This window comes from Theropithecus gelada, chromosome 17, assembly GCF_003255815.1.
Source record: "Theropithecus gelada isolate Dixy chromosome 17, Tgel_1.0, whole genome shotgun sequence".
NCBI classification, from domain to species: domain Eukaryota; kingdom Metazoa; phylum Chordata; class Mammalia; order Primates; family Cercopithecidae; genus Theropithecus; species Theropithecus gelada.
In genome coordinates this window covers 88890116-88915901 of record NC_037685.1, presented here as the reverse complement: position 1 = coordinate 88915901, position 25786 = coordinate 88890116, and the positions used below count along the sequence as shown (strand labels likewise).

General features: G+C 37.3%; 1 protein-coding gene across 1 annotated transcript; it reads left to right on the top strand.

Annotated features, from left to right (window-relative positions):
* The first annotated feature begins 1714 nt into the window (after nucleotides 1-1714).
* LOC112610706 (serine/arginine-rich splicing factor 4-like) lies at nucleotides 1715-25786 on the top strand. The gene is made up of 2 exons (XM_025364099.1): nucleotides 1715-1771; nucleotides 24424-25786. Exons 1-2 carry the CDS (start codon nucleotides 1715-1717, stop codon nucleotides 25213-25215), a joined length of 849 nt encoding a protein of 282 aa, XP_025219884.1. The 3' UTR covers nucleotides 25216-25786.

The following is a 25786-nucleotide window of genomic DNA, read 5'->3' as shown; positions in this document are numbered from 1 at the left end:
CAAGAATTTATATGAGGTGTAAAGGAATTTGACTCGGAACCAGTGGGGCCAATCTCCTTCAGTGTTTAGAGCAACAGCTTAGATACCTTTATCAGGGCCTAGATACGTTTAAGGATCCGGCTTGGGCTCAGCCCTCCGGGTAAAACATGCAGCTGTCTAAGTCACAGAGCTGTCAAAGCATTCTGTGTTTCTTGGTCAAGACACAGAAAGAAAGCAGGGGGTTTGGAGGACACAACCAAATTCAGAAATCCAAATAATACATACTTTAATATGTATCTAGCTCTACTTAAACTCTATTATTTTGTTAGTGCTATTATTATTTATACTGGTAAACAATGTTGGATTCCCATAAGGCCTGAAAAATTGCTATGATCTGCCAAGATCAGCTCTACTCCAATATTTGGAGATTTGGATGTACATTCTAGATATTACTATAGAAAATGCATTGGTTTTTTAATGAGAAAAAAGTAATTCATTATTCAAATAATTTTAATCAAAATAGCAGTGAGATACCATTTCAGCTATAAAATTGGTAAATATATTAAAATGAAAATATCTAACGTTATTGAAGTTGTTAAACCTATATTTACAGTGAGATAATCAGTTGATACAAAGTTGCTTGTTATGTGAAAGTTGGATTGTTTGTTTTTTTGTCTTCTTTTTGTTTATATATACCTTTTATTTTCTATAAAAATCATGAAGTACTTTGTAATAAAATATACATCTTAATCACCTTTCCTTTTAATTTAAAGCAGTATTGCTGTTTTAATTTTCTCTCTTTATGCTTATCTTCTCCATACTAACCATACCAACTCCAATTTCTTTCATTTCTTCTTAGAAGATCTAATTTTCATTCTGAAATTGTACGTATAAGGCTTTTGAGGAATTTCTTCATTTTCACCCTGTGCTTAATTAAATTGAGCTTATTTTCTGAATCATTCTATCATAACAGGTTTAAATGTATTATTTATGTTCTTTTTTTTCACTTTGCAAATAAAAATTATATATATTTATTAGGTACAACATTTGTTGTGAAATATGTATACATTGTGGAATGCTAAATAGAACGAATTAACAAATGCATTACCTCATATACTTTTCTTTGTGGTGAAGACACAAAATCTACTATCTTAGAAATTGTTGTGAATATAATATATTGTTAGAAAGTTCATTTCTTAGCCATTGTGATCAGATAGAAATCATATAGGTTAGAATTAATGAAACGCAATCATACATGGAGAGATAATATTGACTAATAATATTCAGCATTTTACTAAAATAGAGGTATAAATACAGCATGTTTTTGTTGAAGTTATACACATTATTAGTCTGTGTATTGGATTCTTGGAAACTGGACTTTATTACTCAAAAATAGTTTAACAAAATAAAAACTAAGAATGCAAATTTGTTTGATACCATCATTATGTCTTTGGATTAATAAAAATGTTTGTAAATTTTTTATAGAGAGAGCTTCACTTAGGATTAAAAATGCTAGATTTCTGGCCCCTTTCTAAAACCGTTGCTTTTAGTAATTACACAGGAATATGTCTGCCATTTCACTATCACGTAAGCGTTACATCAACTTTTGTGTAAACTATATACTAAATCCTACAATGATTATAAATGGTTAACTTTCTTATTCTCATTTACATCATTCTTAGTAATAAATTTTTTTTAAATATGTGTGAATGCTTAGTTGTATCTTTTAAACGGGATGACTGAAAAAACTGTGTGCTTGAAAGTATCTAAACTTCAACGGTCCGGTACAAAGGTACATGGACCCTTATTGCTCAAACTAATTGGTAAAGTACAGCAAAGATGAAAAGATATAAATGATGATACAGAACAGTTCTAAATAAGCAAAGGCAAAACTGTACAACTTCTATTAGTAATTTCATAAGTCCCTGTATATCTGGGAGATTTCCATAAAAGTTAGTTACTACAGCAGTGGTTGGTTAGCAAATACATGCTGTGTAAGTGTGGAATGATGATAACGCATGCAAGAAAATTAAAGAGATCATTTTATAACATTTCACATGAAGAAGGTTGAGAAAAGGTACTCCTTATCATTTATTTTCTTAATAGAAAGATAATAAAGTTTCTATATTTTGATTACAAAAATATCATTAATATTTTTCAATTGAAATATAAATTGTATAGAAATTCAAGTGATTAAAAGCAGTGTACATTAAGAAATATGAGAAAATAGCAATGATACATGCAACTTAATAATAGATAGGTGCAACTCAATAATATGCACTTTAAATATATAAATTTAAATATAAAATACTAAAATATTTAATACCTGAGTTGATAGTCTGAAAATTCACTTGTTTATATTTAGATATGTACAAAGAATTATGTTAGGAATTATATTTGTTATGTTTCTTATACATTATAAACAGGGTAATTGTTCTGGTGTTCGAGGTCAAAAAAATAAGCCAAAAAGGAACTATTGAAAATGAGGAATGGAAAGATAATGTAACAAGAATTGGGCTGAGATAATAGTTTCCTTAACTCTTGATTTTGGTTTGAAGATAAGGAGCAGACTGCCTTGCAGAGCATCTTTAAAGAAAAAGAAAAATCCCTTACAATTGGCACACCTTTTCAGAACTGCTGTACAATCAATTGAAGAGGGGTCTGATTCAACATATTTAGGCAAAGAAAGAAAATTGGAAACTTTTATAACTCTATTTTACCATTTACCTTTCAAAATCTAGGGAGTAGGAGCCTTGGCTACTTTTTTTCTTTCTTTTTCTTGAAAAAGGAGGTTGAATCAGTTCCCTCTTCAACTGATTACACTAGGCAATAGTTAGAGCAATCTAAAATCTGATATGTGGAAGGTCTTCATAGGCTCAGAAAACTAACTTTAAATGACAGTTGATTTCACCAAGTTTTCTTTTAAAATTGTCACTCACCGACAAAGGAAAGAAGATTAGTTTTTAATTTTGAAAAACAGGTTATGTATTTGTAAAAATTATGCTTTCATAGAAATTAATATCTAATGTTTTATAGGAAAAAACAGTGATTTATTTATTTATTTATTTATTTTTTTATTTTATTTTATTTTTTTTTTGAGACAGAGTCTCGCTCTGTCCCCCAGGCTGGAGTGCAGTGGCCGGATCTCAGCTCACTGCAAGCTCCACCTCCCGGGTTCACGCCATTCTCCTGCCTCAGCCTCCCGAGTAGCTGGGACTACAGGCGCCCGCCACCGCACCCGGCTAATTTTTGTATTTTTTTAGTAGAGACGGGGTTTCACCGGGTTAGCCAGGGTGGTCTCGATCTCCTGACCTCGTGATCCGCCCGTCTCAGCCTCCCAAAGTGCTGGGATTACAGGCTTGAGCCACCGCGCCCGGCCAACAGTGATTTATTTACACATCTGCTTATTTATTTTATATAGGTCTAAGTTTGTAATTTTCTTCATTATAGAGAAGTTATTGAAATAGAGAAAAAAAGAAGTAGGTATAACATATAATCCATCTTAAACTCAGCTTTTATGTGGCTAGTCTGGCACAAGGATCACATAAAAAATCTGACATTTAAAAAATAGTATATTTCTGTAATGTAAAATTAATTTGTCTTTATTTAAGACTCCTAAAAATGCACAGTGTAATTCCCTTGACAACATAAGCAGAGTTTATAATTCCACTCCCCAGCTCTTACCTTATTTCTTTCTGATAACATCTCACATCCACAATAGATGTCCCAGAGCTTTTAAAGCCAACTCAAGCATTCTGAAATTTTCTGCAGGTGCCAACTCAGGGCTGGCACTTTCTTGTCTTTCTCTCTTTCTCTCTGACTTTTAAGATCTCTTCCACCAATGACTGTGTGCCCCATTGAAGATCAAGGTGGTCTGGATCCTCTCAATCCTTCTGCTTACTCCAGTTACCCTGATTATGTACTACAAAGACTCAGGAATTTAGTAAAATCCAGGTTTTCAATAACAGACTGAGAAACAGCTTTTGTGCACATTCCTACATTAACAGCTTTCTATCCACAAGCTCCCACACTCAGAAACATATATGTATACCCTAAATATATTATAAATTAGCAAATAAAACTGATCAAGTACAGTGTAGTGATTCATATAAACCTTAAAGTTGTCCAAAATAAATGCATCACTGCCAATACGGTTTTACTGACCTACATTACAGACATATCTTTAATGAATCCTATTGCTTTTATCTCTAGACTTATTTATTTGTAAAGTTGAATTTGTTGAAAAAAATACACCATTAGTTGCTGCTGGAACATTTTCTTATTTAATATACTATTGTATATGTATAGTACCGTTGTATAAGATATATATGCAAACCTTATAGAATTGCTCCATAATGTCATATAATAATATATATTTATGTATTTTACTATTTGTATAAGAACAAGATGTTACTGTGGCTGAGAACATTAGGCAATACTTCATTTCTCAAAGCAAAGTCCCAGACTTCTGTAGCATTCACACAAAAACAAGCCAAAATGTGTTCTGCCAGTACTAGCCCATCATTTATCTCCTTAAGAGAGAGTTGATGTGCTGTGAATTCTGCATTTCTCACCCCGAAACCAGAAGGGAGGGATTATTAACGGCTCATCTGATCACATGAAGAGAGATTGAAAACAAATACTCCAGGAGCTTAGCTTCAAACCTCTATTCTGGAGGGATATGCAGAGTAGCCTGATTCATGCTAGAAGAGGCTAAATGAAAGAGGTTACGGCTGGTCAGTTCCAACAGCAGAATGGGAAGTGACTACTTTTGGAATGGCCAGAATGGGCAGAGTTTCATGGCCAAAGGATGTGTAAAGTTCTCTAGGCCAGTTCTGGGCCTCATGGAAGGAAGCTGGACTACATTACTTTGAGAGGGACTATAACTAAGAGGCTCCCCTGAAAGTTTAGAAGATTTTAACAGAGACACTGGCATCAGAAATTAAGGCTAAGAAGGACATCTTTAAATCCCCGGGGGTTTCACTTGTTCTTGAGAGTTCAAGGAATAAGGATCTCCTAAGAACCCACATAAACATCCATCAGAGACAGAATCTGTTTGTGCAGTAACCTCCCCCTCAGAATGCATCATATGACCAGATTAAATCCATATTACTAAGTTAAAGTCTTCCTTTTATTTACCTTTCTGAATGTTTTCTCTTTCAAAATTATGGTTGCCTGAAACAGGATCTAGAAAGTTAAGGAGTCAATGAATGAAAATGGGATTAGAAACTGACCATATGCTACTTCTCCAGTGTAAGTTTCTCAGCCTAATTTGAAGGAGGAGAAAAATAAACTATATGAAATGTGAAATTTTGGAACTTTGATATTATACTGGCTTGAATTTTTTTATATGTGCAAAAATAGTCTTTTATTATCTGAAAATGACTAAAACAACTCTGAAATGTTTCTAAGATTTTATTTCACGGTAGCAAAATTTAGCCCAAAGAATACGTTTGATGAAGTATTAGTTAGTGAGAGATAATAAAATTGCTTTTTGCTTCCATCCTTCAGTGCAATACATTCAATAAAGTGTTACACGTAATTAAAAACTTTAAAAAATACAATCAAAATATTGTTTCTTACATTTTCTAGATAAAAATGATGCAAACATTTTATTATGTAAGCTGAATATTAAAATAAAACCTAATAAAGAGGAAAATAAATTGGTATTAGATCAAGAGAAGACAGAACTGGCTTTAAAACCTACTTCTAAAATTATGCAATTTTTCCATGGAATATGGCTGCTTACCTAGTATCAAAAGAGTTTAGTTATAGGAATTAAGGTTAGCTAGTCAAATAATTTAGATGAGAAATTCAATTTATTTAATTACATGACATTTTACTTAAATGTTTCTATTATAAATAGACTTCAGTGATAAAAAACCTCCCCAAATAAAAACGTTTTATTACCTTTGATGTCTGTTCAATATTTTACATACAAGGTAGAAATATATTGATAAATTGACATTTTCTTGTTATGTTTCCTACATATTTTAAACTCCCTAAGATTCCTAAGCCTGTTTTTAGATGGGTGAAAATGTTATAGAAACTAAGATGTGTTCTATGAGTATTTAACCAGTGCCTCCAGATATATTCATAGGCTTTTTAAAAGCAAATATCTATGAGCATTTGAACTACTAATGCATTTAAAGTTAGATTTTAGTCATAGAACTGTATTTATAGACTGCTAAACTAGAAAATTGTGCCTTAATAAGAAGTTTTTAAAAATAACAGAATGATGTGTAGCTCACAATTAATTGGAGAGGAACTTGTGCCCCAACTCCTGAGAATAGTGCAGCTACATAAATTCTTTGGAATTCTTCTGTTCAACAGATTTTTCTGTCATCCCTATTTACTTATTTATTCAATAACTTCTTTGTGTCAGTATGGACAGACTGATATTTGTTTTGTATTCTAGGTTACAATCCAAACCACTTCATTAATTTTCTTATTCGAGTGTTTCCTGCATTGGTCATTAGGAGTTCTTGCAATGGGATTTGATGTCCCTTTGGCATTCTCCTACCATTATGTTTTCCTAGTTTTTCTTTGTTTATTTGGGTTTGCCTGCCCATCGCAAATTTCTTTGAAATAGTACAGTACAGAAAGAGAAGAGGGGAGAAGAGTAACTTACAGTGGTGAAAAGTGACAAACACTACCTCAAGCTTGGTTAACTTCAACAGTGATAAGTCATGTTTATACTAGTTACCCTTGATATGATGTGATGAGAATTGTGCTTTACCTATCTGCTCTTCCTCCCCAAAATCCATAACACAAATCTAATCATAATAGCAGTCAAACCCTAGTGAAGACATTCCTCAAAATAATTGATCGATAATCCTCAAAACTGTTGAGATCATCAAAAGCAGGAAGTCTGCGAACAATCACTGCAGAGAGGCCAAAAGAGACACTAAAACTAAATGTAATGGGGCACCCTGGATAGGATCCTGAAATAGAGAAGTGATGACAGGTAAAAATTAAGGAAAATAGAGTAACTTATGGACTTCAATTAATAATAGTAATGTATCAATGTTTGTATTTTAATTGTGACAAGTATATATTAATAATAAGGGAAACTGGGCTTGGGATATATAATAATTCATTTCCAGGACTTTTTATAAATATGAAACTATTCTAAAATAAACAAGGTTATTGAAAAAAGAATAATATTAAGATAATTAATTACCATTAATTCATATAAGATACAAATACCTAACAAAGTTTAACAAATGGAAGACAAACTTTGCAACCAAGTTTTAACTTTGCTTTGCTCTTAATATTTACTTTTAAATATGGACTCAATTTTTCAAACTTTTTCAATCCATAAGTAAAATGATAATTCCAAAGACAAAATAGCTAGATGAATATAAATAATGCATGCAAATAGTATTTAAATTACAATTAAGCTAGTCATCCAAAATCTGTTGTTGAAAGAAAATTGGAAGAGGGAAACACCCTGCATACATTTAAATGTTTTAAATGGATGCCTTTTTAAAAATGTACGACACACTCCTACATTTTGTATCTTCTTAATTTATCATGGCATGCTGTGTTTGTGGCTATAGAGATGCATCCAAATCTTTAGTACATAGGATGAGATGGTTTACCCTACTGGTTCCCAATCTGCCTTTAAGTTGGAATAACATGGAGAACACAGTTGTCCAATTGTATTTGAACTTTTGGAGTTGAGAAACAAGCATTCACATTTTTAAAAGTTTTTCAGGTGATTCTAAATTTGGGCCAGATTAGAAATGACTATAGTCCATGAATAATCCTCATGTGAACAGCAGGATACACCTCTACATGCAGTTGATCTCTTTCTCAGCCATGTGTTCTGAGTAACACCCAAGTCATATCACACATTGAGGAGTGAATGTGAACTTTTATTCCCCTACAAATGTAAACACTTCCTCTCTTTTGTGTCATTACTGGCTATTTTTTTATCTGCTCTAGCTCACAACGTTTGCTTTTATTTATAGTGTCCGTTTATCACAGATACCAGTGCAGTTTTAAAGGTACCACTTGAATCTTTTCCCACAGTTGCTTCCAGCACTGTCTTCTCAAGACTTCTACCATTTGCTATTCTCTTTAGTTTTGTTTGTGAGGATTTTTCAACTTTTTAAATTTTACCTTTTTTTGTTTTGTTTTCTGCTTTCTACTTTCTTGTGTCTTCTGCCTCTTGCCACTTTACTCAAACAATAAAGAGTAGGTTGAAAACACTGACGTTATTATAAGTATCATCCAGTAAATAGATAATCTATTTTCTTAGACTGAATTACTCAGTCCATCATGGTATCCTGAAATGATGCTGAGTTCTTAAAACCTTCTGTTGCATTCATAATGATTATTTCTATGCAACCAGTTGCTTGGAGATCACGTTTTTCCTCTTCATTGCTTTCGTCGCTGCTATTCATATTATGCTTAGTGTTGCAGCCATTTAAGTCAATGCCAGAATATTCCTTAAAAGTTGAGACCTACAATATTTTGTTCCTGGTGTAATGTAACAAAGACTGATCTGGTAGACAGAATATAATGAGATTACTTTGATATTATGTTATCTTCTGAATCTTTGCTAAAAACTATACACATTGAATAAGATGTGGTTTAGTTAATTGAAAATATAATAGTAAATTCCTTCTTACATCATAACTCAATTATGTGGCAAAACAGAGACTCTTCTTGAGGGTTGGAAAGAGTGGTGGTTAGACCCATTAGGCCTGAGAGATCATGATTTTATGGACTTGTGATTTGTACCCAGAATAGTGAAAGAATCCAGATGGATTCCAATTTTATATGACATCTTGGCAGAAGATGGTTATCACAACATAAATCCTTCATACAAATTAAGGGAAGGTAAAGATAAATTTGAAGACAAAGTTATTACAGGGCATTTATTTTTAAATAGCTAAAGACATATAGAGTGGCAGAAGTACATAAACATTCCTAACCCTGTATAACAGGGACAAAATAAAATTGATTCAAATGCAGACTTCACTTCTTATGTAGTAGCTTCCAGAATATGGCACATACCTCAGTTTTGTCCTATCATTCTCAATAATAATTTCAGAGAAATTACAATTTTTAAAATTTTCCTGGGTATATGTATGTGCATAACAATACATTTTATTTGTCTATACATACCAAATATTTTTAAAGTGTTTTGTTAAAACTGATGTAACTTGTCAATGTACCTATGTATAATTCTGCATAGCAAACTATATATGCCTGATCTGCAATATATATATAGATGTGTAAGGAATCTGAGGTAATTAGTTATTCCTAGATTATGGAGTGTAAGAGTTCTATTTGATCAACTTATTCAACTTTTGTTTTGCATTTGGACTATTATATGCTTAATATTTAGTAAATATTTGCAGAACAATGATTATACAAAGTTTAGGTCATCTCATATTTAGCTCTTTTCACAGTAACCATAGAACTTAGCGCATCTTCATTGCATGCAATACTAGGATCCATTGATGTAGTCATCTGTTTTCATACTGCTGATAAAGACATACCCGCAACTGAGGAATTTAAGAAAGAGATTTAATGGATTTATAATTCCACGTGCCTGGGGAGGCCTCACAATCATGGCGGAAGATCAAAAGCGTGTCTCACATGGCGGCAGACAAAAGAAGAGAGCTTGTGCAGGGAAATTCCCCTTTTTAAAACCATCAGATCTAGAGAGACTTATTCACTATCACAAGAACAGCACAGGAAACACCTGCCCCCATGATTCAATTACCTCCCACCAGGTCCCTCCCACAACAGGTAGGAATTCAAGATGAGATTTGGGTGGAAACACAGCCAAACCATATCATTCAGCCCCTGGCCCCTTCCAAATCTCATGTCCTTACATTTCAAAACCAATCAAACCTTCCCAACAGTCCCTCAAAGTCTTAACTCGTTTCAGCCCTAACTCATAAAAGTCCACAGTCCAAAGTCTCATCTGAGACAAGGCAAGTCCCTTCCACCTATGAGCTTGTAAAATCAAAAGTAAGTTAGTTACTTCCTAGATACAATGGGGATACAGGCATTGGGTAAATACAACCATTCTAAATGAGAGAAAATGGTCAAAACCAAGGAGCTACAGGCTCCGTGCAAGTCCAAAATCCAGCAAGGCAGTCAAATCTTAAAGCTCCAAAATGTCTCCTTTGACTACATGTCTCACATCCAGATCACGCTGATGCAAGAGACCGGTTCCCATTCATTGTCTTGGGCAGCTCCGACCCTGTGGTTTTGCAGGGTACTGCCTCCCCTCCTGACGGCTTTAATGAGCTGGTATTGAGTGTCTGCGGCTTTTCCAGGTCCATGGTGCAAGCCGTCGGTGAATCTACCATTCTGGGTTCCGGAGGACAGTGGCCCTCTTCTCGCAGCTCAGCTTGGTGGTGGCAGAGTAGGGACTCTGTTTGGGGGCCCCAACCCCATATTTCCCTTCTGCACTGCCCTAGCAGAGGTGCTCCATGAGAGTCCCACCTGCAGCAAACATCTGCCTGGGCATCAGGTGTTTCCATACATCCTCTGAAATTTAGGAGGAGGTTCCCAAATGTCAGGGTTTTTTTTTTTTTTTTTTTTTTTTTGAGACCGAGTTTCACTCTTGTGGCTCAGGCTGGAGTGCAACGGCAGGTCCTTAGCTCACCACAACCTCTGTCTCCTGGGTTCAAGTGATTCTCCTGCCTCAGCCTCCCGAGTAACTGAGATTACAGACATGCACCACCACATCTATCTAATTTTTGTATTTTTAGTAGAGACGGGGATTCTCCATGTTGGTCAGGCTGGTCTCAAACTCCCAATCTCAGGTGATTCTCTGGCCTCAGTCTCCCGAAGTGCTGGGATAACAGGCATGAGCCACTGCGCCTGGTCCCAAATCTCAATTCTTGACATCTGTGGACTCCCAGGCTCAACATCACTTGGAAGCTGTCAAGGCTTGGGGCTTGCACACTCTGAAGCCACAGCCCAAGCTCTACATTGGCCCCTTTCAGCCATGGCCAGTGCGGCTAGGATGCAGGGCACCAAGTCTTTAGACTGCATGCAGCAGAGACACCCTTGGTCTGGTCCACAAAACCACATTTTCTTCCTAAACCTCCAGGCCTGTGATGGGAGGGGCTGCCACAAAGGTCTCTGTTATGCTCTAGAGTCATTTTCCCCATTGTCTTGGTGATTAACATTTGGCTCCTCGTTACTTAAACAAATTTATGCAGCCAGCTTGAATTTCTCCTCAGAATTTTTTTTTTTTTTTATGCCTTTAGCAACACCCAAATACCCTTGAATGCTCTGTTGCTTAGAAATTTCTTCCGCAAGATACCCTAAACTATCTCTCTCAAGTTCAAAGTTCCACAGATCACTAGGGCAGGGGCAAAATGCTGTCAGTCTCCTTGCTAAAACCTAACAAGAGTCACTTTTGCTCCAGGTACCAACAAGTTTCTCATCTCCATCTGAGACCACCTCATCCTGGATTTTGTTGTCCATATCATTAGCAGCATTTTAGTCAAAGCTATTCAACAAATCTCTAGGAAGTTTCAAAATTTCCCACATTTTCCCATCTTCTTCTGAGCCCTCCAAACTGTTCCAACCTCTGCCTGTTACCCAGTTCCAAAGTCACTTCCACATTTTCAGGTATCTTTTCATCAGTGCTCTGCTCTGCTGGTACCAATTTACTGTATTAGTCTGTTTTCACACTGCTGATAAAGACATACCGGAGACTGGGGAATTTACAAAAGAAAGAAGTTTAATGGACTTACAGTTCCACGTGGCTGGGGAGACCTTACAATCATGGCGTAAGGTCAAAGGCATGTCTCACATGGTGACAGACAAGAAAAGAGAGCTTGTGCAGGCAAATTCCCCTTTTTAAAACCATCAGATCTCATGAGACTTATTCACTATCATGACAACAGCACAGGAAATACCTGCCCACATGATTCAATTACCTCCCACCGGGTCCCTGCCACAACACGTGGGAATTCAAGACAAGATTTGGGGGGTGGGGGGCGGATACAGCCAAGCCATATAAACTGGATCAGAGGAGTACATTTTTAAAATCAAATGTTTTCTTAAGCAGCATCTCATCAATATCCTGAATTTATTGGTAAGGAATCTCTAAGATGTTAAATGATTTCCATGTTTATGTATCTGGAATAACTGAGATCACAAACAACTCTGTTCTCAATTGCTCTTGAGTAAGCACTTTTTACATTCATTCTGTTCTGATAATGTCTTTGGTACTGTCCATTTTCACACATCTCTGACTATCAAAAATTCATTCAAGCAGAAGATTAATATTTATTTGTAGCAAACAGGAAAGTTATCTTTATAAAAATATTTTCTGTGCCCAAAGGAAGTTATTAAGTCATCTTATTGTTTCCATTTAAGGATAAGTAATTCTAATGTTATCAACTATTTTTTTTCAGATAGTAATTTCTGGTTCTTTGATAGTTGTCAGTGTTTCTTTCTCTCAGAGAATTTTCTCTTAATGGTCTCTCTGACACTTACATACCTTAATTTTTCATCCCAGAAGCACATCAAATTATTAAATAAAAGCTTTTAAATAGATTACAACAGGAAACTAAAAATGCTGAAGTTGCCAGCCATCATTTTGTTATTATTACAACCTTTGTGAATATTGTTACTCAACATATTATGTGTCACCTTGATAGTCTCAGGATGTTTTATAATCATAATGATCTAACTATCTTCAGCTAATATCAGAATCTATAATTGCTAATGAAGGAATATAGTAAGCATTTGTGATCTGTCTTTTTCTCTTATTTCTTGAATTACATTATGTTCTATTTAAGATAGACTCTTCCCATATACAATAGCTGGAAAAACCCATGGGATGATGTATTAATGCATTTTCATACTGCTATAAAGAGATACCCAAGACTGGGTAATTTATAAGGAGAAAGAGGTTTAATGGACTCACACTTCCACATGTCTGGTGAGACCTCACAATCATGGTGGAAGGAAAAGGAGAACCAAATGCGCATCTTACATGGCAGCAGGCAAGAGAGCATGTAGGGGGACTGCCCTTTATAAAACCATCAGATCTCGTATTCACTATCATGAGAATAGCATGGGAAAAACCCACCACATGACTCAATTACCTCTAACTTGGTCCCTCCATGACATGTGGAGATTATTCGAGATGAGATTTGGGTTGGGGACACAGCCAAACCATATCATTCAGTCCCAGCCCCTTCCAAATCTCATATCCTCACATTTCAAAACCAATTATGCCTTCTCAACAATCCCCCAAAGTGAATTCATTTCAGCATTAACTCAAAAGTTGACAGTCCAAAGTCTCTTCTGAGACGAGGCAAGTCCCTTCTGCTTCTGAGCCTGCAAAATCAAAAGCAAGTGTGTTACTTCCTAGATACAATGGGGTTACAGGCATTGGGTAAATACACCCATTCCAAATGGGAGAAATTGGCCAAAACCAAGGAACTACAGGCCCCATGCAAGTCCAAAATCCAGCTGGGCAGTCAAATCTTAAAGCTCCAAAATGGTCTCCTTTGACTCCATGTCTCACATCCAGGTCACACTGATGCAAGAGATGGTTCCCATGGTCTTGGTTGGGAAGCTCTGCCCCTGTGGTTTTGCAGGGCACAGCCTCCCTCCTGACTGCTTTCGTGGGCTGGCGTTAAGTGATTGCAGTTTTTCCAGGTGCATCGTGCAAGCTGTTGATGAATCTACCATTCTAGGGCTGGGGTCTGGAGGACAATGGTCCTCTTCTCACAGCTTCACTAGGCACTACCCCCTGTGGTGACTCTGTGTAGGGACTCTCACCACGCATTTCCCTTCTGCTGTCCTAGCAGAGGTTCTCCATGAGGGCTCTGCCCTTGCAGCACACCTTTCCTGGATATTCAGGAGTTTCCATACATCCTCTGAAGTCTAGGGGGAGGTTCCCAACCTCAATTCTTGGCGTCTGTGCACCCCCAGGCCCAACACCATGTGTAAGCCACCAAGGCTTAGGGCTTGCACCATCTTAATCAATGACTTGAGCTGTGTGTTGGCCCCTTTTAGCCATGGCTGGGACACAGAGCACCAAGTCCCAAGATTGAACAAACCAAGACCCTGGGCCTGGCCCAGCCCATGAAACCATTTTTTCCTCCTATGCTTCTGGGCCTGTTATGGGAGGGGCTGCGGTGAAGACCCTGACATGCCCTGAAGACATTTTTCCCCATTGTGTTGGTAATTAACATTTGGCTCTTTGTTACTTACACAAATTTCTGCAGCAGGCTTGAATTTCTTCTCAGAAAATTGGTTCCTCTTTTCTATCACATTGTCAGGCAGCAAATTTTTTGAACTTTTATGCTCTGCTTCCCTTTCAAACATAACTTTCAATTACCCAACTGTATGTTTGTGAATGAATAAAACTGAATGCTTTTAAGAGCACTCAAGTCACAACTTGAATGCTTTGCTACTTAGAATTTTCTTCCACCAGATGCCCTAAATCATCTCTCTCAAGTTCAAAGTTCCATAGATCTCTAGGGCAGGGGCACAATGCTGCCATTCTCTTTTCTAAAACATAGCAAGTATAGCCTTTGCTCCAGTTCCTAATAAGTTCCTTATCTCCATGTGAGATGACCTCAGCCTGAACTTTTTAGTCAAAACCATTCAATAAGTGTCTAGGAACCTCTAAACTTTCTCATATCTTCCTGTCTTCTTCTGAGCCCTCCAAACTGTTCCAATCTCTGCCTATTACCCAGTTCCAGAGTCACTTCCACATTTTTTGTAATCTTAATAGCAGTACCCCACTCTACTGGTACTAATTTACTGTATTAGTTCATTTTCATACTGTTATGAAGAAACACCTGCTGCTGGGTAATTTATAAAGGAGAAGAGGTTTAATGGACTCACAGTTCCAAATGGCTGGGGAGGAATCACAATCATGACAGAAAGGAAGGAGACACAAAAGCATGTCTTACATGGTGGTAGGCAAGAAAGCATGTGCAGGGAAACTGCTCTGTATACAACCACGAGATCTCATGAGACTTATTCACTATCATAAGAATAGCACAGGAAAAACCCATTCCCATGATTCAATTACCTCCTACTAGGTCCCTCCCATGACATATGGGGATTATGGGAGTGACAATTCAAGATGAGATTTGGGTTGGGACACAGCCAAGCCATATCAAATAAGAATTTGGCACATAATTTCCATATATGCAATTTTTAAAAAAAAATTTGTCCACCTGTCTAGCATCAGAACTCACATTAAGACAACATTTTTTTTTTCAGCAGTTGAGACTTGCATTTTTTTTCTCATTTTCTTCTATTCAAACATGACTTCAGTTGGTCATTTGCTACTCTTCCTAATGACAAGTAGAATTTTAATCTACAAAACATCTTAAGCCATAAATTTCAGTTGGAAAATGTCTAAATATAAAATTAACAGTAAATACATTAAATATAGGCACTTAAAAAGTAGAAGAAAGCTTTTGCTTACACTGTGAAGCATAGCTGGTAGTAGCAATAATATGTTTGATATTTATCCACATTTATGCTACATCAAGCCTTTTTTAATGCTGATGAACTAGAATAAATCCTTTTCCAGGCAATATTACCACTTACGGTTTATATAAAAGGAAAAGTATCTATCCATAATTCTGGAGGTGTTAAGGTTTTATCAACCACTAGTTAGACATCAGTGCTTATTTGTTCATGTGCTTTTCAGCATGCTCTAACTTCACATAACATGTGTACTACTCACAAAAATAAAATGAGCAATCATCATATAATAAAGTTTGTCTAAAGTCAAGAAAGTGCCACTGATAGTTTCTGTCATATTGAATCCCTATGATCATCAGTTTCTCTTCTGTAATGTGAGAACTTTGGAATTTTGATCTCTTAGCCTCACCAAGACTTATTTTTATGGTACTATGGAGTTGTTTGTGCTTGTCTTTCACATTCTTTGAGAACTAGGCATCATGCATCTTCATCTTTTTCTTTAATCTTTTCATTGTCTCTTTTTCTAAGTCTTACTCATACACAGAAAAGACAATACATTTCCAGCAATTTCTGGTATTTCTATTAAAGACATTCTATATTAACCTAACGTTAGATGATGTATAAGCTGTTTGAATGTATCCAGTGACGCCAAAGGTACAGTATACCTCTAGAACATCAGCTGCCTATCTGTGTTTTTCCAGCAAGTTTGTCCTAAAGCTTTATATTGTGAAGGAATGAGCAGTAATGAATCATTAAGGAAACAGTACATACAACTGTAAAGTAAAATAGCTGATTTCAACAGTACCTAAAAGATTTTTCCTAAGTAATTTTCTAGAAAGAAACACTCTTTCTTGTTCAACTGACACATGAATATGCCCACTGAGTAACTATGAATAGTATAAATGATACAGAGGTGATATGTATGTGTATTGGTACATAAGTGTGTGAACGTGTACGTGTGTATGTGTTTGTTTAAGGGTGTGTTGGTGACTTGCACAGAGGTAATGTTTCTCTGAGGGTCTACAGAATCCAAAATAAAAACCAGAGAAATTCCCATTTATAGTCGGAGATAGATAAATTCAATGACATTTTGTGTTGGCTACCCTTGGTAATTGAAATGCATCAATTTTCCCTTTCTACCATGAGACACAGGGAAAAAGTCAGTTCCAAAATTTATGCAACAGTTTTGGAAAAGTTTCATAATTAATTATAGAGATTTAGTTTGCTATCTTGGAAATACTATGTGGGGATTGTCAAAAATTTGCAAAGCATATGGATGAGGGGTGTAAGATGAAGATACACATTGCATTTACTGTGTGGAGAATGGCAGACAGTCCAGTACATACTAAGAGACACCCAACTGGGCGTAATTTCCCACCTAAATGAACACGAAAATATTCAAATACAGAAAAATATTCCAAAACAAATTAAACTGAAGATCCTTATAATCTAAACATAACAGATTACAACTTTTAAAACTATCCACTTATGATACCCTGCAAAGAAAGGTATTTTACAGTGATCTTACATTCACCTATCAATTGACATATCTGAATTATTTGCTTTTTCAAATGAGAAAGTAAAGGAAAATCACAAATGTAAATGTTTTTCAATTTGGCATGGTGACAGCATCTATTGCTCTATTTCCAAAGATAAAGGACAAAAACTAGGATAATGTAGTTGGGTATATAACTTGTACCTAAACATGATAGATTATCATTAACCTGGGGGAGCTCTGATTTTGTTCTGTTTTGTATATCACCTTTATCAGTAATTAGAATCTAGACACTGTAAAATCTAAAAAATTAGAAGTACTTAGCAACTTTTAAAATTCTATTAAAGAGAGAGGCACAGTTAATCCTGCATGACAGAAAACAGAAATGTTTAATAGACCTATGTGTGATTTCTTTGAAAACACACACAGACAGATACACACACACACTTGTTTATGTTTTGAATAACTATACTTGCATTGACTGTACCAAACATGAAAAAATAAGAGTTTTAGTTGATTAAATGCCTATATGCCAATAAAATGTGAAGACTTGGAGAGAGGAAAAGAGCTCTGTGTGAAAGAAAGTAGAAAACTAGATCATACTTCTGAGTAAAATTTATATGAGTGAAGATTTTTGGCTAAATATTAGAAAACAAAATTAAGTAGTGGAGTTTACTCAGAAATGTGTGAAGTTACTTATTATTGTCTCTATCACTAGAAGAGCAATTTGTGTACTGAGTGGTGGTTGGACTAGATGACTTCTGAGTTTTGTTCGTTCTAAGATTCTATTGTGATTCTATATAATAATTCATTACTAGAATCTGAGTTGTTACTGTATTACTTGGAATTTCTAAGTAGAAATATTAGTCTGATGATTATTAATATGATAGGTGAATTTAAAACACAAAGAATATAGTACATTTTATCTATTTAAGTTTCTTTCAATACTTGTACATTGAAAATCTGTTAGTACCTGGAGCTGTGCTTGATACTGAAAATGCAAAGGTGAATGAGGTCAGCTCTGCCCTGCTGGAACTTACAATATAATGGGGGACACAGACACATAATTTGGGCATTATATTTGCTACATTATGTGATAAGTGCAATGAGATGTCATGTAAAAATAAAAAAGAGTTGTTGGTATTGAATTTATTCTTAAGAACGATAAACAAATTATATTCATTCATTATTTGAAAATCCTCTTAGAAAAAGATTCTAAGAGTGAGTTTAAAGTCAAAATAAAAGTCTAACTATATTTGTAAATATAGGTTTATCTCTTCTGAACAATTTGGTTGACTTTAAAAATTGTTTGGAGAGAGAAGAAACTTCTTTTATTTGTGGCACTCAAGAAAATAATTTCCTGCTGTTCTATTGGAAGTAATTTGTGTGTGTATGTATGTGTAGTTGATAGTCAATTTGTATTGTGTTAAATAAAGATGTCTATTATTTCTATAATTGTATACATCAGAAGAATATTCTGAATCTAATTGATATAAAATTCTAATATTCAGTACACTTTTTAAATCTTCAAAATATGCTTATAGTTATGACTAACCCACAGTGGTCATTTTATATCAATATCAATAATGTTTTATATAAATCTTACATCAATAATATCTGAGACCAGAAACCTGGGCATCACCCTTTTCTCTCTCCACTCTCATATCCTACATCCAGTTCATCACAGGCTCATTCCAAATATACCTCCAAAATATGAATCAATTATGTTATTTTTTTCCTATCACCTGCTGTCCTTTTCCTGAGGCAAACATTATCTCCTTTGACGTTACTTTAATATTACTAATATGTAAATAGTTTTGTTTTTTACTCTTCCAAATTTCTTCCACAGTAAAAGGAATTATCTTTCAAAAACAACAAATGTCATTATGTTACTTCACTGCTTAAAAAACTTTAGCAGGCCCACATTATTTTTAGGAAAATGTCTAACCTATCATGGTTACAAGGCATGGTATGGTGAGCCCTCTGCTTATCACTTCTCCATGCCCCGTCCTATTATGAACTTTTAAAGTTAGGAATTCTCCCCCTTTTTTTGTTTTGTTTTTTTTTTTTTTTTTTTTTGAGACGGAGTTTTGCTCTGTCACCAGGCTGGGGTACACTGGTGCAATCTCGGCTCACTGCAACCTCTGCCTCCCGGGTTCAAGCAAATCCCCTGCCTCAGTCTCCCAAGTAGCTGAAACTACAGGTACATGCCAACATGCCAGGCTAATTTTTTGTAGTTTAGTAGAGACAGGGTTTCACCATGTTAGCCATGATGGTCTCGATCTCCTGACCTTGTGAACCACCTACCTCAGCCTCCCAAAGTGCTGGGATTACACACGTGAGGCACGGTACCTAGCCAGGAATTCGCCACAATTCTAACAGCCCATTATATATTATCTCCCTTCTAACAAAACATGAAAGCAACCATTCTTATCACCTATTTAACACTCCTGCTCATCTTTCAGATTGGAGCTTAGATGTTACCTTAGGTGTCCAGTCACAATACCTCAATTCTGTACTATCTTTATTTTAACACCTATTACCCTGTGTTTTAACCTTGTCTTAACTCTTCTATATCAATCATTACAGTGTAAACTCAATGAGGGAAGATATTTTATAATCAGTGGCCAGCACAGTGTTCTACACATGGAAGGTACTACACATGTTTACTGAAAGAAAGGAACAAAGAAAGGGAAAACTCATTTTAAATGTAATTTTGGATAAAATAGTCCTAATAAGTCACATTTTCCTGACATTTTCACTTCAAATCCAGGTTGGCTTCTCAGAGTTCTAAGATTACTTAGTCATATCTCCTCTATAGCTTATTTTAATAAATACAAGTCAAAAATTGACCAAATATGTCTGATGACACAGAGATCTGTTTATCAGCTTAGAATTAGAGGTTCTGGATCAATTTCGTCCTGGTATTTATATTTTATTTTTAGGATGTATATATAAATATATACACACACGTATATATCCATTAGCTTTTCAGTTAGATATGTTGGAAAATAAAGGCAAACTGAATGTCTATATTTTCTTGTTAAATGTATTTTTTCCTTTCATTCCCTCTTCCAAAAATGGTTGAATTTCAATCCTGAGATTACTAAATATGATTAAACTAATATGTGGTCTTGTGATCTATGTAAAAGAGACTTGCACTTCATCGGACTATTGTAAGACTTTAAAGCCATGTAAAATATTTCCAGATATGGGAAGATATTACTGTAATTTCTGCTGAGATCTGAACATTTAGGGAGTTTGGGATTCTCATTCTTCTATGTGTCTTTATGCATAACGTGGTAGTAACAAGTTACTCCACAGGAAATGCAGAAATAACTACTTTGGTTTCCTTAATTTTATTTGTTTTAAGCCTGCAAAATATTAGTCATTTAAACCTCTATGTTTTATGTTGTGAGTATGAAATATGCACATCTGAATTGAGAAATCCTGCAGAGTAGCAAAGATCTTGGATATAGACATTCTCAGTGATAAAAGGATTCAACTAGATTTCTTTTTTTTTAAGGATATGCACTCTCTTTTCCCAAAACATATTAAGTAATATTATCCTATATTGTAAATGTTGTTAAAGTCATTTATTTTCACTAATCTTGACCTGAAAGCAGATAATAAATTGAAGTAAATATTTTTAAGTCATCATCTCCTCATTTTCTTATCTTGAACCTTTGTTCTCATTTGAAAGATTCAAATTTCTCTGCCTAGTAATAATAGCAATAGCTTGACTTAGGTCATCTTTATTTTTATTTCTGCTTCAAAATGTAACATTCTTCTCTTTATTTCCTATTAATTACTGATGTCAAAAAGAATAAATGTGTTCTCTTTTTCTACAGATTGGTGTTTGCTAAACTTCATACTACTTTGTGACGGTGCAGTGAGTCGTAGTGTGTATGACAGGGCAAATATGGTCCTTGTTTTTTAAAGAAATATATGGATATATCAGGGGCCAAGTTGGCTGATTAGAAACAGCTGCAGTAGGAACCTCTCACCAAGAACCGAAGTGGCCAGTGAATCCTGCACCAGCAACTGAGATATCCAGGTCTCTCATTGGGACTGACTAGGTGGTTGGCATGATGCATGGAGAGTAAGAAAAAGCAGGATGGTGTAACGGCCCACCTGGTAGCCACACTGGGCACCCACCCCCAGCCCGGGGAGGCAGTGAGTGATCATGCTACCCTGCCTGGGAAACCATGCTTTTCCCACAGATCTATGCAACCTGCAGATCAGGAAATCCCCTTTGTGAGCCCACACCAATAGGACCTAGGGTCCCAAGCACAGAGCAGTGCTGATTCTCAGCAGCTGCTTAGAAGAAGACTGCCTAAGACTACCGAGTTCCCAGAGGAAGCGGTGGCCACAGTCATTGCACCTGACTACTGTCTAAGACAACTGAGCTCCAGGGTGGAGAGACAGCCGCCATTACTGCAGCCACAGTCTGTTGTTTTTCCTCTGCTGGCACCAGGGTGACTGGATGATTTGGACCCAAGAAGAATTCCCCATAGCACATCACAGTGGCTGTAGCAGATCATGGCCAGACTGCCTCTTTAGGCCAGGCCCTGACCTATCCCTCCTCACTGTGCAGGGCCTCCCTGCAGAAATTTCAGCAACTCTGGCCAGGGGATTAGGGAGAGAACTCTGAGCTCCCTGGGACTGAGCCCCTGATGGGAGGGGCAGCCGTGGTCTCTGAGGAGAAGCAAACTTACCTTTTACTCCTGCTGCCTCTGAGGAATCTGGGAGGCCCAGATGAGTGGGATTCCCCCCAGTCCAGCACACCTCCTCTGCCAAGGAGCAGCCAGAGTGCTTCATTAAGCAAGTACCAGATCTTGTGCATCCTGACAAGGTAAAACCCCACAACAGGGGTTGCCAGACCATCTTATACAGGAATATACCTGCTGGCATCAAGTTGGTACCCCTCAGGGACAGAGATCCCTGAAGATGGAGCAGACAGCCATCCTTGCTGTTTTGCAGTCACCACAGGGGACACCTTGAGGTATGGGAAAAACTGAGGCAACTAGGGTCTGGAGTAGACCCCCAGCAAACTGCTACAGCCCTGTGGAATAGGGCTGTTAATAAGAAATCAACAACAACAACAGTAATCGTATGGTTTGGTTGTGTCCCCATCCAAATCCCAACTTGAATTGTATCTCCCAGAATTCCCAGGTGTTTTGGCAGGGACCCAGGAGGAGGTAATTGAATCATAGGGGCCAGTCTTTCCCACTCTATTCTCGTGATAGTGAATAAGTCTCATAAGATCTGATGGGTTTATCAGGGGTTTCCGTTTTTGCTTCCTCATTTTTCTCTTGTCACCACCATGTAAGAAGTGCCTTTTGCCTCCTGCCATGATTCTGAGGCCTCTCAAGCCATGTGGAACTGTACGTCCAATTAAACAACTTTTTTTCCCCAGTCTCAAATACATATTTTATCAGCAGCATGAAAATGAACTAATATGAGTGTCAGCAAAAGAGTCCCCACCAAAACCCCATCCAAAGGCCAGCAAACTCAAAGATCAAAGGTATATAAACTCACAAAGAGGAGAAAGACTTGACAAAAAAACACTAAAAATTCAAAAAGCCAGAGTGTCTTTCTCCTCCAAATGATCGCAACATCTCTCCAGCAGGGGCACAGAACTGGACGGAGGCTGGGATGGACGAATTGACAAACGTAGGATTCAGAAGGTGAGTAATAACAAATTTTGCTGAGCTAAAGGAGCATGTTCTAACTCAATGTAAAGAAGCTAAGAATTATGATTAAACATTACAGTTGCTGGTAACCTGAATAATCAGTTTAGAGAGGAACATAAATGAACTGACGAAACTGAAAAACACAACATAATAACTTCACAATGCAACTACATGCATCGATAACTGAATTGATCAAGCAGAGGAAGGAATTTAAGAGCTTGAATACTATCTTGCTGAAATAAGACAGGCAGACAACATTAGAGAAAGAATAATGAAAGGGAACAAACAAAACCTCTGAGAACTATGGGATTATGTAAAAAGACCACACCTATGATGGACTGAGGTATCTGAAAGAGATGGGGAGAATGGAACCAAATTGGAAAACAGATTTCAGGATATCATCCAGGAGAACTTCCTCAACCTAAGAAGACAGGCCACCATTCAAATTCAGGAAATGTAGAGAACCCCAGTAGGATACTCAATGAGAAGATCAACCCCAACACACATAATCATAAGATTCTCCAAGATCAAACTGTAGAAATAAAATGTTAAGGGTAGCCAGAGATAAAGGCCAGATCACACACAAAAGGAAGCCCATCAGACTAACAGCATGCCTCTTAGCAGATATCCTACACGCCAGAAGAGATTGGGGGCCAATATTCAATATTCTTTTTTTTTTTTTTTTTTCTGATATGGAGTCTTGCTCTGTTGCCCAGGCTGGAGTGCAGTGGCATGATCTCTGCTTACTGCAAGCTCCACCTCCTGGATTCACGCCATTCTCCTGCCTCAGCCTCCTGCATAGCTGGGACTACAGGTGCCCGCCACCATGCCTGGCTAATTTTTTTGTATTTTTAGTAGAGACAGGGTTTTACCATGTTAATCAGGAAGGTCTTGATCTACTGACCTTGTGATCTGCCCGCCTTGGCCTCCCAAAGTGCTGGGATTACAGGTGTGAGCTATTGCACCCGGCCAACATTCTTTAAGAAAATAATTTCTAACCCAGAATTTCTTATCCAACCAAACTAAGCTTCATAAGCAAAGGAGAAATAAAATTATTTTCAGACAAGCAAATGTTGACAAAATTCATCACCACCAGGCCTGCCTTACAAGAGCTCTTGAAAGAAGCACTAAATATGGGAAGGAAAAACTGTTATCAGCCATGGCAAAAACACTGAATTACACAGATCAAATGATACTATGAAGCAACTACATCAACAAGTCTGCAAAATAACCATCTAGCATCAAAATGACAGAATTGAATTCACACATAATATTAACCTTAAATGTAAATGGGCTAAATGTCCCAATTAAAAGACACAGAATGGCAAGCTGAATAAATAGTCAAGACCCATCAGTGTGCTGTATTCAAGAGACCCATCTCATGGGCAAAAACACAAAGACTCAAAATAAGGAGATGGGGGAAAATTTACCAAGCAGAAAAAGAGATTACAGTCTTAGTTTCTAAAAAAACAGACTGTAAACCAAAAAAAAAAAAAAGATTTTAAAAGACAAAAAAGGGCACTACATAATGGTAGAGGGATCAATTCAACAAGAAGAGCTAACCATGCTAAATATATTTACACCCAATGCAGGAGTACCCAGATTCATAAAACATATTCTTATTGGCCTACAAAGAGACTTAGATTCCCACACAATAATAGTGGGAGACTTTAACAGCCCACTGTCAATTTTAGAAAGATCATAGAGACAGAAAATTAACAAGGATATTCAGAACTTGAACTCAGCTCTGGATCAAGTGAACCTGATAGATATCTACAGAACTTTCCATCCAAAAACAACAAGAGCCGGAGCCGGAGCCAGAGTCGGAGCCGGAGCAAGAAGGAGAAAAGCAGGAGCCCCAGCAAGGACAAGAGCCGCAGCCGCAGCCGTAGCGCTGGCAAGAGCCGCAGCAAGAGCAAAGACCAAGCTGAAGAGAAGATCCAAAACAATGACAATGCCGGGAAACCCAAGAGCCGGAGTCCTAGCCGGCACAAAAGTAAGAGCAAAAGTCGGAGCAGGAGTCAGGAGAGGAGAGTGGAGGAGGAGAAGCGAGGGAGTGTGAGCAGGGGCAGGAGCCAGGAGAAGAGCCTCCGCCAGAGTCGGAGCCGGAGCCGGAGCAAAGCGGGCAGCAGGAGCCGGAGCAGGAGCCGCAGCAAGAGCAAGGACAAGAGGAAGGGCAGGAAGAGAAGCAGGGAGGAAAGCCGTAGTCGCAGCCGCAGCCGCAGCAAAAGTGAGAGGAGCAGAAAGCGAGGCAGCAAGCGAGACAGCAAGGCCGGCAGCAGCAAGAAGAAGAAGAAGGAAGACACTGACCGGTCCCAGTCCAGATCTCCATCCCGCTCCATGTCAAAGGAGCGGGAACATGCCAAGTCTGAATCCAGCCAGAGGGAAAGTCGAGGGGAGAGTGAGAATGCTGGCACCAATCAGGAGACCCGGTCCAGGTCGAGATCCAATTCCAAATCGAAACCAAACCTTCCATCAGAATCACGCTCCAGATCAAAGTCAGCTTCAAAAACCCGATCTCGGTCCAAGTCTAGATCCAGGTCTGCTTCCAGATCACCCTCCCGATCTAGATCTAGGTCCCACTCAAGGTCCTAACTGGCTACGGCCACAGCTGGAACTACCCGAGAAGTCTTTTGTACATGTTTGGTAGCCGTAGCACAAGTGATTGGAGTAGAACATGTCACTGCTGTACATTTTTAACTCCCCTAATGGTGTGTCTATAATTGTTAAATCTAAGTGCTTCCTCTCAGTAAAGCCTCCTGGCGCCAGGCCTTCCTGCTCGACTGAAAAAAATTTTCTCTTTGAAAATCCCCTTTTACTCATGGCCCACAGTAGAATATCCAAAACGCCTTGGCTTTCAGGCCTGGCCTTTTCCTACAGGGAGCTCAGTAACCTGGACGGCTCTAAGGCTGGAATGACCACGTAGGTAGGTATGGTGAGTTTCAACCATTTTTGCTCTTGAATTGATGCCCTTTGATGTATGCCATTTAGTGAAAGTGCTAAGTCTTAAGTTTCCTACCACTTTGGTTTCATATTTTTGGACTTAACAAAGTTGTGAATAGCACAGTCGAGGAAAATTGATACCTGCAGTAACCCATAGGAAATAAACTGTAGAGTTCCATATTCTGGTATTGTGATTATATTGTTTTATATTAAAAAAGAAAAG